This window comes from Alligator sinensis, unplaced genomic scaffold, assembly GCF_000455745.1.
Source record: "Alligator sinensis unplaced genomic scaffold, ASM45574v1 scaffold208_1, whole genome shotgun sequence".
NCBI lineage: Eukaryota > Metazoa > Chordata > Crocodylia > Alligatoridae > Alligator > Alligator sinensis.
This window is the reverse complement of record NW_005842815.1, coordinates 421,238-434,460: the sequence shown is the minus strand read 5'-3', so window position 1 is coordinate 434,460 and position 13,223 is coordinate 421,238. Positions and strand designations below refer to the sequence as shown.

Sequence of the window (13,223 nt, the reverse complement as noted above, 5' to 3'; positions counted from 1 at the left end):
CCAAGTGGCACATGGCTCCGCCGCCGCTAATGCTGGCCGGTGCCGACCCAGCCGGGATCCTCCCGGCCCCAGCAGCACATGGGAATCCGGCTTCAGCCACATGCTGCTCCAGATGGGACAGACCTGCCTTCATAGGAATTTGCAACATTAGAGCTCTGGCCCATTCTGGCTCTGCCGTCTGGTGTGTCTGGATTCTAAGACTCTTCCAAGTCCCAGCTTCTGGTTCATCCAGGTGTCTGTGTGCACCTGCTCTGGGTTTAGGGTGTAGATTCATAGATTCATACATTGTAAGGCTAGAAGGGACCTCAGGAGATCATCAGGTCCAGCCCCCCTGCACGAGGCAGGAAAGACAACTAGGAGTCAGGTGACCCCAGCAAGGTGACCGTCCAGTCTCCTCTTGAAATTTCCAGGGGAGGTGATAGCCCCACCTCTGGAGGGAGCCTATTCCACAGTCTGGACACCCTGACTGTGAAGAAGTTTTCCTAACGTTGAGCCTGAAACGGTCTTCCAGGAGTTTGTGACCATTATTCCTGGTTTTCCCCAAGAGTGCCCTGATGAACAGTTGTTTACCAAGCCCCTGATGTAGCGGTAAACCACTATCAAGTCCCCTCTCAGCCTTCTCTTCTTCAGGATGAAGAGACCCAGGTCCCTCAGCCTTTCCTTGTATGGCTTGCTGCGCAAGTCTGATCATACAGGTGGTCCTTCTCTGGACTCTCTCGAGCTTTACCACGTCCTTGTTGAAGTGCAGCGCCAAGTACTGGATGCAGTACTCCAGCTGCGGTCTCACCAATGCCAAATAGAGTGGAAGAATCACTTCCTTAGTTTTGCTGGAGATGCATCAATTGATGTATGCCAAGGTATTATTTGCCCTGTTGGCTATGGCATCACACTGCTGGTTCATATTCATATTGTGGTCTATTATTACCCCCAGGTCCCTTTCATTCGTGGTGCTGGTCAGTTTGGTATTGCCAAGCCTGTAGGTGTGGAGGTGGGGTTTTGTCCCCAGATGGAGCACTTACATTTCTCGACATTGAACTTCATCTGGTTCTGGTCTACCCAACTTGCAAGCCTGTCTAGGTCCAAGTGTGTCTGCAGCCACGCTTCCCCATAGCATGATGTTGTCTGCGAACTTGGCCAGTGAGCTTTTTACCCCCACATCTAAATCATTGATAAAGATGTTGAAAAGTACTGGACCAAGTACTGACACCTGAGGGACACCACTGCCCACTTCTCGCCAAGACGACGTAGATCTGTTCATTAGAACTCTCTGGGTCCTACACCACAACCAGCTCCCTACCCACCTAACTGTCTCACGGTTAAGCCCACAGTCCTCCAATTTTCTCACGAGGGATGAGATCAAAGGCCTTTTCGAAGTCAAGGTATACAATGTCAACCTCTTCTCCCTTATCCAGGTGGCAAGTTACCTGATTGTAAAAGGAGATGAGGTTGGTAAGACAACACCTGCCTGTGACAAAGCCATGCTGGCTGTCATTCAGAATCCTACCTTCTGCAAGACTGTTGTGTATAGATTCCTTGATGAATTTTTCCAGGATTTTCCCTGGGATAGAAGTTAGGCTGATTCGCCTATAGTTACTAGGGTCCTCCCTCCTCCCTTTGTTGAAGATGGGCACGACATTAGCCCTCTTCCAGTCCTCAGGGACCTCTCTGGAGTGCCATGAGTTTTGGAAAAGTTTCACCAGAGGTCCCATGATGACTTTGGCGATCTCCTCCAGCACCCTTGGATGAAATTCATCTGGTCCTGCTGACTTACATATGTCTAATTTTTTTTAAATGATCACATACCAGTTCTACGGTAATAGTAGGAAGGCATTCATTCCTACCCTGCTCCATCTGTGCCCAATCTGGCGGTGAAAGACCAAAGCAAAGTAATCATTCAGGAGTTCAGTTTTCTCCTGAGTGCTGGTAACTAGCTGTCCTGAGTTGTTGAGCAGTGGCCCCACACTCCCATTTGTTTTCCCCGTGTTCCCTACATACCTAAAGAAGGACTTCTTGTTGTCCTTGACTCCTGTCGCCAGTTTTAGTTCAGATGCCACCTTAGTCTTTCAAATCTGTTCCCTACAGGTGCGGGCCATTGTTGTATAGTTCTCCTTGCGTGCCCCAAACTTCCATTATTTGTACACCTTTTTCTTTTTCATTAAGAGGACTATGATATCATTGTTTAGCCAAGAGGGCTTCCCAGCCCTTTTGTTACCTTTCCTCCAAGTGGGAATGGATTTCCTTTGTGCTTTGAGGATCGTGTCTTTATGGAATGACCACTCTTCATGCACTCCTTTCACCTTTGGCCCCTGGTCTTGCAGTCTTTTCCCTACTAGTGACCTGAGCTTGTTGAAATTTGCATTTTTGGAGTCCAAAGCTTCAGTCCTGCTATCTAATTTTCCTGCCTTGCGATGGACAGTGAACACGATGATTTTATGGTCACTGTCACCCAGGCTACCTTCTATTTTTAAGTTAGTCACCAGATTAACCACTTTGGCCAGGACCGAATCTAGAATAGCATTACCTCTGGTTGGCTCGTGTACCTCCTGAGTCAGGAAAAGCTCTTTGACGGAGGTCAGGAAGCAATGCAACCAAACTGACTTGGCTGAGTGTTCCTCCCAAGAGATATCTGGATAATTGAAGTCGCGCATAACAACCATGTCCTGTGCTCATGCGGCCTCTGCCAGTTCTTGGGCAAACCCTAGATTGAGTTCCTTTCCCTGGTTTGGTGGCCCATAGTATATACCTACAGTTAGGTATCACTCGCCATGCCCCCGCTCCGTGCCCTTCCCCACCCCCGGCAGTTTGACCCAGAGGGTTTCAAGCTGTCCTTCTTTGCAGCCAATGTCAGCCTCCAAGGAGGTGTACTGCTCCTTCACATAGAGAACTACACCTCCACCTTTTTTCCCTACTTGGTCCCATCTATGAAGGGCATACTCCTCCATGGCTATGCTTCAATCATGTGAAGAGTCTGACCAGGTCTCTGTAATCCCTACTAGATCATAATGCCCACCGAAGAGCAGGAGAACTAGCTCCTCCTGCTTGTTACCCATGCTCCTGGCATTGGTGTACAGGCACTTGAGTCCTGCTACTGAGGCCCTCAACTTCCTGTCATGCTGATGGAAAACTACTCCCTCAGCTCCTGCAAGAGTGGCTTTTCCAGTGTTCCTATATATAGAGCTTTCTTGTATGCCAGTCCCCGGGCATGTTCCAGTTAGTGTTTCTCTATCCCCCAGGAAAATTAGCAGAGCTCCCCTCTCTATTTCTCCGCCCTCATTGCAGCTTTGGACATGGATGCTATGTTAATGGCTCTTTGCAAAACCAGTGACTTCTTCCCCTTGTGTATTCCCAAGCCTTTCTATCAGTTAAGGGCCAACGCCATGCCAGGATGAGATTTCTAAAGGGCTAGATATCATGAACTGCTGATGTTTGGAATGCTCTTCCAAGCACAAGTATGCCAAGGCCCAGAATCTCTTTTAGACTGAACTGAAAATGTTTCTGGCAGGAATGGTATGATACAGCTGGGAATTCTGGCTCAATTGCCATGGTACATATGGGATCATGTTTTTACATCATGTCTTTACATCCCCATAATAATATATGATGTAGTATGGCTGGGCACTTGGTAACCCCAGGCCTCAGGGCTTTTCCTTGTTACCAGTTGGATCCAGAAAGGAATTATTTTGCCTCTCATGAATGCCAGTGCCCTCTGGTAATTACAGGTGGAAGCAGGGGTTAACCTTCCTCTGAGGACCAGCATGTTGGCCAAGCTGAGGCTAAGGAGTTAAAGGGATGTTGTTAAGGTTAGCTGATCTTCGGAAAGCACAAGGAAGAGCTCTTGAGCCATCAATGTGGGCTGGGCCTTACTTTCCATGTTTATCCAAAACACCTTTGGTTTGAGCAGGTGTTTTGAGTGACCGTGAGTTACAGGATGAGACCTGGAGACAGCTCCTTTCTTTTATTATCATCTTTATGCTGCAGTTGTTTAGTCTGATGCTGCCACCAATGGACAAAATACATTCATGCAGCATGGCTTATAGGTGAATAGCATCATAGGACTAAAGGCTATTTATGAGATTATGTTTTAAATGTACTGAATTTGTACTGTGAAGCCCCATGCTCTTTGTAATTTCTTACACTGACACCCTCATCATTGACACTATATTTATATTCACAGGGTTCATTGTCTTAGTCCCTGTAATGAGCATCCTTGTCTCCTGTACCTTTGATCTGGCCTCCATCCTGATGATCCACTCAGCCAAGGGCAGGTGCAAGGCTTTCTCTACCTGTGCCTCCCACCGGGATGTGGACAAAGTGGCCTCCTTGTTATACACAGTTGTGACTCCCATGCTAAACCCCTGATGTACAGCCTGAGGAACAAGGTGAAGGAAGCCCTGTGAAGAGGATAATGTTTATCAGCTGCCTGTGATCAGAATTGTAAAGTTTTGTGAATTAATGGACAAGTGACATATTCTATGAGGACTATTCCTTCTATTTTTCTAAAGGACAAGTGGGTAGATATTTAATATCTACCAATATGTGTTATTATACGTGCAGTAAATTATGTTAAAGTTTAGTGATGAATGTCTCTAAGTTACTGGAACTGTGTTGCCTATCCTGCTGGTTCTGCTCCCTGCTTTGCTCCCTGACAAGCTCCTCAGCTAGTCCCCCAAGATAAAGCAGTCTTTGAACAGGAAATGGATGAACAAATAGACAAACCCTTTTGCCCTATCCTAGGGCATGAGGAGAGCAATCCTTTGGTTCTGGCCCTTGCACAGTAGCCTGGCACACAGTGGCCACAGCGCTCCCAGAAGTAGAGCACAGTGGCTGGCGCTACATCCAGCGCTCCTACTCCCTAACCGGCGTTTGCAAGGGGAGCACTGGTCCTGTCACCTAAGCAAGGAGCGCAGCCTGTCAGGGAATGCATCAGCACTCTCAGGGGGTCAACATGCACCCCCGTGCACCCCCTATGCGTCACCACTCACCTCCTGCTTGCAAAATATTCTTGGCCCTGAAGTTTTAATCTCCCATTAAGGCACCTTCTTACTATCCAAATGCCATGCAACTGGACAGCCTCAACACAGCTGATGGTGCCCTCTTAAAGGAGCAATGTGACTGTGAGGAGGAGTGGCCACATGGCAGAATTTGAGTCACTTTTTCAGGGGAGTGCACTAATGTTACCATGCAGAGACCCACATCCATTTTACCTTTAGACAAATTGTGGGGAGGGGCAGGAGGGAAAACAGAAATAATATTGCATGACAGACTAGAGATCAAGCTTCACCTCTTCCAGGAACACACCATCCCCCCATGGCCACAGGCAGGTTCCCTCTTGTGCAAAAATGAATCCAAACAAAAAATATTACGTTTCAAGTTGAAGTAAATGTTTTGTTTCAGTTTGAGTTTTGCATTGTAGGGGTGGGCAATTATTTGGGCCTGAAAGCCATATAGGGGGTTTTGATGAGCTGTCATAGGCCAGGTCAGCACCCCCACTGCCATCGTACCATGTCAGTACCCCACAACAGCTCACCAAACCTCTTAAGTGGCTCTTCTCTGTGTACGGCCAAGCAAACATGCTGGGACCACGAGTTGGGTGGGGAGTGGCATCTGGCAAGGGGATGGGCGAGTGGGGCCAAGGTGGGGAATCACAGGGTGGTAACAGTGTGGGGCCAGGGCCCAGGGCACAGCCATGATCCTTTCACCGCACACCCCTGCCTGTGCAACCGGCACCCATTGCAGGGACATGCAGGCAGCAGATCACGACTCTGTTACCATCCTGTGATCCTGCCCCATGACCCCAGGCCTGCCCACCTGCCTGACCTGCTCCTGGACACTGCTCACTGTCTGCCCACAGCTCCATCCCATCTGCCTGGCTGTGCGCCCTGTCCATATGTGTCCCATCCCCAGCAGTGGGTGTGGAGCAGATGGACCAACAGAGCCCGGACAGTGGGGCCAGGTTTGATAGCAGCCAGAAGGAGCTGCTGTTGCCAGGGCCATCTGAAAGTGAATCTAGCCACCACACCACCCCAGCCCTGCTGCGTGCCTGGGGTCAGTGGGACCAGCCCAGGCTGCCCCCACACTTTGGCAGTCCAGATCCAGCCCGCAGGCCACCTTTTGCCCACCCGTGTTTTATACAGTCATAGTTATTTTAGTTTGATCCTGAAATTTCTGCCTGGAATAGAACATTCAAAATACTTTGTTTGAAAATGCCTGAAGGAAACTTTTCCAGCTTTGCAAAACTTTTTCCATTTTGCCCAAATGAAATATTTTGCTGTATCCAACCCCCAGATTACAGAGTTTCAACTGTCCAATAGTAATTTTGTTTGTTTATCCTGGTTAGAGTTTGGGGCCTGTGTTTATGAGAGTTTCTGCGTGGAACCTTCTCCCTAGGAAGCCAGGGTTGGGAAAGCTTGGAAGTTCCCTTTCTGGCTGAGCCTAGACCAGCCTCAGGTTTCTCTGATCCAGGCCCCCATACCAGTCTATGAAGGACATGCACTCATAACAGATGCTCTCTTGTCTACATCAATCCCAATTCTTTATAAGAATCATTGTAAAACATCAGGGCTGATATATTTAGAATCTCATATTAGGGGACTCAGTTCCTTCTAAAAGCATGTGCCTCTACTGCTTCCCCATAGAGCCCAACTGACAAAACCACAATAAACAGCTCTCAAACATACTCTTGGGGAAGTCCAGCTCTTCCTCTGCCTACTCTGGCTTCATTAACAGATTCTCAAATGCAGGAAGCTAGGAGAGCTGTGCCAAAAGCTATCAATCAGAAAGGTACATTCACAAAGGGAGGCTGTCTCTAGTTGAGCATAATGGAGGGGTGAATTTTCAAATCATCTCCCTGGGGCAGTGGTTGCAGCTCTAGCCTAGGAACAATAGTTTCTTCAAGCTTGGGCTCTTCACTTAGGATCTGGATGGAGGCAACAATGATACTGGTCTGGGGAGCAGGAGAAAGACAGGGATGTTTTGAGTGCATGTCACCTGAGCTGCTATATCTATTTTACCCATCTGCTCTGTCCTGCAGTAATTGGAAGCAAAACCACAATAATTTACCCTGGAGTAAAACAGAGGCAAATAGTGATTTAGCTTCTACATAAGAACAGATGTAGAAAATCTTTACAAGTCCTACTGACTTGTAGGTAAACTCTCCCCTCCTATCATTTCTTCTGTTCATGTCTTTAGGTACTCTTCATTTGTCCCTTATCTGTACAGCTCATTTGACGAACTTTAGTTAAAGCACCCCTGCCACTTTTGAAGTGCAGGGACGCTGAATACATGAGACATGGAGGCTGCTGAAGCATGCTAGTTAGCATGCTCCAGCAGACTTGATTGATCAAGTCTGGTCAGATGCACTGTAATTACATCCCCACATGTCTACAGGCACCCAAAAAGCTAGCCTAGCTGCAACTCACTTTCAGTGTGGCCAAAGGTGCTAGCTGAGCAATCTTGGCAGTTGCTGGGACCTGTTGGAGTCTCTGGCTGGAGGCATGAGGATATTGAGGCTTGATTCCAGGCAGTAACCAAGACTTTAGAGCTTCCTGAGGCACAGTGCCCTTCTTCAGGTGCTGCTCATCTTCCAGTTTCTAAAACCATGTCTCCCCAAAAAGAACATGGGCCTGGATGGGATGTCATGGTCCACTGAGTCCAGTCTGCTGCATTCACTGGCAATCTTTCACCCAAAGAGTCCCCAAAAGTTGCCATTTCAATCCCTTGCCCAGCCTTGTACAATATCCAACACACTATCCCTTGCCCAGGATAAAAGCAGGGGAGAGGAGGGCTCTGCCAATACCCTGCCATTGGCAAAGACACAGAGGAGTTGGTTAATATATGCTTGGGAAGGTCTCAGGGAAAGGACCATGGCCCATGCAACAAATCTGACTAAAAAATCACTTTGGCCACAGAAGCATCCTTGCACAAAAAAACCCAAAAAAACCCAACAGGACATCAGCTCTTCATTACCTGAGTACCTTTAGAAAATAGCACTTGAGGCTAATTCTATAGAGAGACTGAGGTAATCCATCAAGGCACTCAAATTCCTGTTTTGTATTTAAATCCTATCAGAATTCTCAATCTCACTGGTGGGGCTCAATCCAATAGGAATTTTTAGGCAACACCTAACCTGCATTAAAGATAGAAGCCTTACTACATATAATTGTCTGAGCACTGGCCTGGGATGTGGGGATCCCCAATTCAAATCCTTTTCCTCTACTGGATTTGACCCAGGTCTTCCAGCTTGTAAATGAATGCTCTAATTATTAAGGTACAGAGCCTTGTATAAGGCACCACGGCATACGCAATATGGCCTGATGGTTAGATCACTGAGGGAAAGCAGGGGCTTGAGGCTGGGTAAGGGGTGGGAGCCATATACCAAAACCAGAGGGAAATCCAAAAGCAGAATCCGTAACACAGTCCAGGGTCAGGATCCAGTGATGAGATGCTGAGTCCAATCCAACGGTTAATCCACAGGGCAAAATCCACAACTAGAACCGAACCAAGGTCAGGAGCCAGGAAACAAAGCCACAGGAAAATAAAGCAGTCAGGAATCAGGATTTCATAGACATTAGAACTGGAAGGGATTTCAGAAGATCATTGAGTCCAGCCCCCTGCCCCAGGGGCAGGAAGTCAGGAGGGATCATAGGATCCCAGCAAGATAAACATCCAAATGTCTCTTGAAGGTGTTCGAAGTAGGTGCTTGAACCACCTCTGGCGGCAGCCTATTCCAAACCTTGGGGGCTTGGACAGTAAAGAAGTTCTTTCTTATGTCCAGCCTGAATCGGTCATGGAGCAGTTTGTGACCATTCAATTTTGTCATCCTCTGGGGAGCTCTGGTGAACAGACGTTCCCCCAGATCCTGGTAAGCACCCCTGATAAACTTATAGGTGGCCACCAGATCATCCCTGAGCCTGCGCTTTTCTAGGCTTAAGAGTCCCATGGCTCTCAGCCTCTCATCATAAAGTCTGTTTTCCTGACCTCTGATCATGCGCGTGGCTCTCCTCTGCACTCTCTCAAGCTTCTCCACATCCTTTTTGAATTGTGGAGCCCAAAACTGGATGCAGTACTCCAGATGTGGCCTCACCAAGGCCGAGTACAAAGGGAGAATGATGTCCTGGGATTTGCTTGAGAAGCATCTATGGATGCAAGCCAGCGTTTTGCTCACTTTACCAGCTGTAGCATCACATTGAAGGCCCACGTTCATCTTGTGGTCATTCATGTCGCCCAAGTCCCTTTCGTCCGTAGTGCTAGCCAGCGTAGCACTGCCAAACCTATAAGCATGCTGCAGGTTTTTCTTCCCAAGGTGAAGAACCTTGCATTTTTCAGTGTTAAACACCATCAGGTTCTCATCCGCCCATTTCCTGAGCCTGTCAAGGTCAAGCTGGATCACCCTCCTGCCCCCAGATGTGGACTCTCTACCCCAGTTTGGTGTCGTTGGTGAACTTCACCAGTCCGTTTCTGATACTAGTGTCCACATCATTAATGAAGATGTTGAATAGTGTTGGCCCAAGGACAGAGCCTTGAGGGACCCCACTGGTCACAGTGCACCACGATGATCGATTTCCATCAACCACCACCCTCTGGATCCGACCACGGAGCCAATTCCCCCACCAGCAGATCGTGGTGAGGCAGAGGCCGCAGTTAGCCAGTTTGCTAAGAGGTGATCATGGGATACCAGATAGAAGGCTTTTTTAAAGTCAAGATATATGACATCAATCTCTTTTCCCTTGTCCAGGTGATAGGTCACCCAGTCATAAAAGGAAATGAGATTGGTCAAGCAAGACCTACCCGCAACAAACCCATGCTGGCTTTCCCTCAGGGTGTTGCCATCGGCCAGTCTATTAAGAATGGCCTCCTTAGCAGTTTTTTCTAAGACCTTCCCCGGGATAGGGGTCAAGCTGATGGGCCTGTAGTTTGCTGGATCCACTTTCTTCCCTTTACTGAAGATAAGCACCACGCTGGCCTTCTTCCAATCTTCGGGCACTTCACCATAACACCAGGAGTTCTCAAAGATCCGTGCCAGGGGCTGAGCTATGATGCGTGCCAGCTCCTCGAGTACCCTTGGGTGTAGACTGTCAGGGCCTGCTGACTTGAAGGTATCCAGCCTCTTGAGGTGTTCCTTCACAAGGTCAGCATTAATGGAGGGCAAGGAATCTCCCTCACCTGAGCCTCCCTGTCCCGTAATGGGCAGGGGTATCCCATGGGACTGGTGAAAAACCGACACAAAGTACCCATTTAGCAGGTTGGCTTTTTCCAAGGGCGTCAGTTGTAAGTTGTCCCATCTGATTTAGTAGGTTGCCTCAGCCTCTTGAGGTGTTCCTTCACAAGGTCAGCATTAATGGAGGGCAAGGAATCTCCCTCACCTGAGCCTCCCTGTCCCGTAATGGGCAGGGGTATCCCATGGGACTGGTGAAAAACCGACACAAAGTACCCATTTAGCAGGTTGGCTTTTTCCAAGGGCGTCAGTTGTAAGTTGTCCCATCTGATTTAGTAGGTTGCCTTTGCTTTTCTTCCTGCTCCCCACATATCTAAAAAATGATTTTTTATTGTCCTTGATATTTGTAGCTAGCTGAAGTTCAATTGCAGCCTTGGCTTTCCTGGCTCACTCCCTGAAGGTTCGGACCAGTGCAGAATATTCCTCCTTGGAGGTGGATCCTGTCCTCCATCCTTTGTAGGTCTTTCTTTTTAGACGCAGGAGGTCCTCTAGTTCCCTGCAGAGCCAAGGGGGCTGCTGTGCCCTTTTACTGCCTTTCCTCTGAGATGGGATAGACTTTGCTTGCGCATCCAGGATTGCTCCCTTGAGGAGCAACCACTCATCCTGATCTCCCCTCCCCTTTGGGTCATGGTCCCTTAGGGCCTCACTGAGAAGGCTCCAGAGCTTGCCGAAGTCAGCTTTTCTGAAATCAAGGGCTTCTGTATTGCTGACTGACTTGCCAGCTTTACGACCGATGGTGAAGGTGATCAGCTCATGGTCACTGTCACCCAGCTTCCCTTCAATCATTAGGTCACTGATTAGGTCGTCCCCCATTGCCAGTACCATGTCCCCCGTTGCCAGTACTGGAACCAGGAGAACCAGTACAGAAACAAGGAGGCTTGTTCAATGGATAGGCAGTGCTCCCAGAAGCTGATTAGGATGTTTGCTGCTCCTAAACTGGGGCAAACTTCATTAGCTGAGGCTTACTGCAGGTGTGGCTGCTGAGGTATTTGGCCCAGGCTGGCTTGCCTGATCAGAGTCCCTGACACCTTCCAGGGTGGGTCTCTCCTGTTGAAGCTGTTCCATTAATAGCTTCTATAGTGGCAGTCTCAGTAGAATATCCTATAGCTAGGGACCTACTCAAATCACGATTTCACTACTCAAATCACGATTTCACAGATTTTGTGGAAATCATGAAATTGGGCAATCTCCGTGAAATCCACAGGAAAAAAAAAAAATCAACCAAACAAAAAAAAATGTCTAAAAACACAATGCTGTCTCCCCAGTGGAAACCAGCAGTTGCACAGCTGCAGAGCCTGGCTCATATGCAGCATATTGTCCACTGTAACCCCCAGGTCCTTTTCTGAAGACCTGCTGCCCAGCCAGTCAGCGCCCAGCCTGTACTGGTACATGGGATTGTTACAATTTAAGTGCAGGACTTTGCACTTGTCCTTGTTGAACCTCATGAGAATTCTTTTGGCTCAATCCTTCAATTTGTCTAGGTCACAAACTTGCTGAGCGCACTCTCTATGCCGTCTTCCAGATTGTTGATAAAGATATTAAACAAAACTGGCCCCAGGAATGACCCCTGGGGCACTCCACTTGATATCAGCTGCCAACTAGACACCGAGCCATTGATTACTACCCCCTGAACCCAATGCTTCAGCCAGTTTTCTATCCACCTTACAGTCCATTCATACAGTGCAGTCTATGCAATGCACTGGTTACTTTGTGCCATGTCATGCCAAGCCCCAGATTCTGGTCTGGGCTTCAGTCAATGCCCTGGGAGTGTCTGTGAGGAAGGGTTACTTGGTCCAGCCAAAAGGGTTTTTTTTCCTTTTTTAATTTTGGATCAGCCAAAACCATTCAGGCCCTGCCACTTAAGAAGCTGGCACCCCTGGAGGCTTACATTGTTTGTCTGTGACCGAGCATGGGGCTCGCAGGTAAAAGGAAGGTGTTTTTTGCTGCCTGTGGCCTCTTCTTGCTAGGCACAGGGCCCTCTCACAATGCACCCGATTTATTTTTTTTAAGTGTATGTGGTGATAGTTTGGACACTCAGGCTATGAAAAGGCCACTGTTGGCTTTCTTCTATGGCTCAGCAGTTGGCTTACTCGGTTTGTAATGGGCAGTTTGTGAGCACAAAACTAGGTACAGGCTTCTGGGCTTCAGTCTGAAAGCACAGTCATGGTGGGCTCAAGCCAATTAATTTCTTCCCAAAACATGCCAAGCTCAGGTGGGCTCCAGAGCCCAAGGGTTCCAGGGCTCAAAGCTGTAGGGCTTGGCATGGCATAGTAAAACCCCAAAAGTCAGTGAGGTTGGGGTTGGGGGCGGCGTGAGAAAGCAATAGTGATAATCCCCTGGATGGCAACAAACTAGGTCTGCAGGAGGTGAATCTTCCAGTCGACAAGAAGCCGTGAGGGCTGAACATCCACCTTAGCAGGCCAGATCTGGCCCTCAGCTGAGGGGCTCCCACTCATGGGGATGCTCCACACACCCCAGCAGCTAAGAGACTGCAGCAACTGCAATCTCCCAGCCCCAGGGGTGTGTGAAGCCACGGGGGCTAGGAGATCACAGCTACTGTGATAACCCATTCTCGGGGTTTCATACCCCTGAGAGGCTAGGAGATCACTGCCACACCCTGTGACTGCTGGGCCCCAGCTGGGTTCCAGCACTGGGAGGTGTGCTGTCAGCACCCAGCATCTGCAGCTGTGGGACTCTGCGTCCCTCAACTGTGGGACTCCCAACCCCAGCTGGACATGGTGTACCCCTGCAGCTGGGAGCCCCATCAGCTGACGGGGCTCCCAACCACAGGAGAGACCCTGCTACACAGACAAAGTAAAGCTCAATAGCAACCAGCTATAAAGTTAATACACATTTTCAAGGTCTAACTTTATAGTTGGTTGATGAGCAACAATAAACTCCAGCATGCATTGTGTCAAAGTTTATTGCTCCAACGTCCCGCATTTACATGTGTGCCCAGAACTGCAGCACGTTGAGCCAGGTCAGAGCAGTTCCAGTTGGCCAGACATCT

At 48.6% G+C, this 13,223-nt stretch overlaps 1 protein-coding gene across 1 annotated transcript in view; it reads left to right on the top strand.

Annotated features, from left to right (window-relative positions):
• The window catches only part of LOC102384892 (septin-11), a 161,403-nt gene extending 156,965 nt beyond the window's left edge, over positions 1-4,438 (top strand). Inside the window, exon 10 of the mRNA XM_025191421.1 lies at positions 4,175-4,438. Coding sequence (XP_025047206.1) covers positions 4,175-4,226 — 52 coding nt within the window. The 3' untranslated portion in view covers positions 4,227-4,438. The remainder of the gene's footprint in view (positions 1-4,174) is intronic.
• The last annotated feature ends 8,785 nt before the right edge of the window (positions 4,439-13,223 follow it).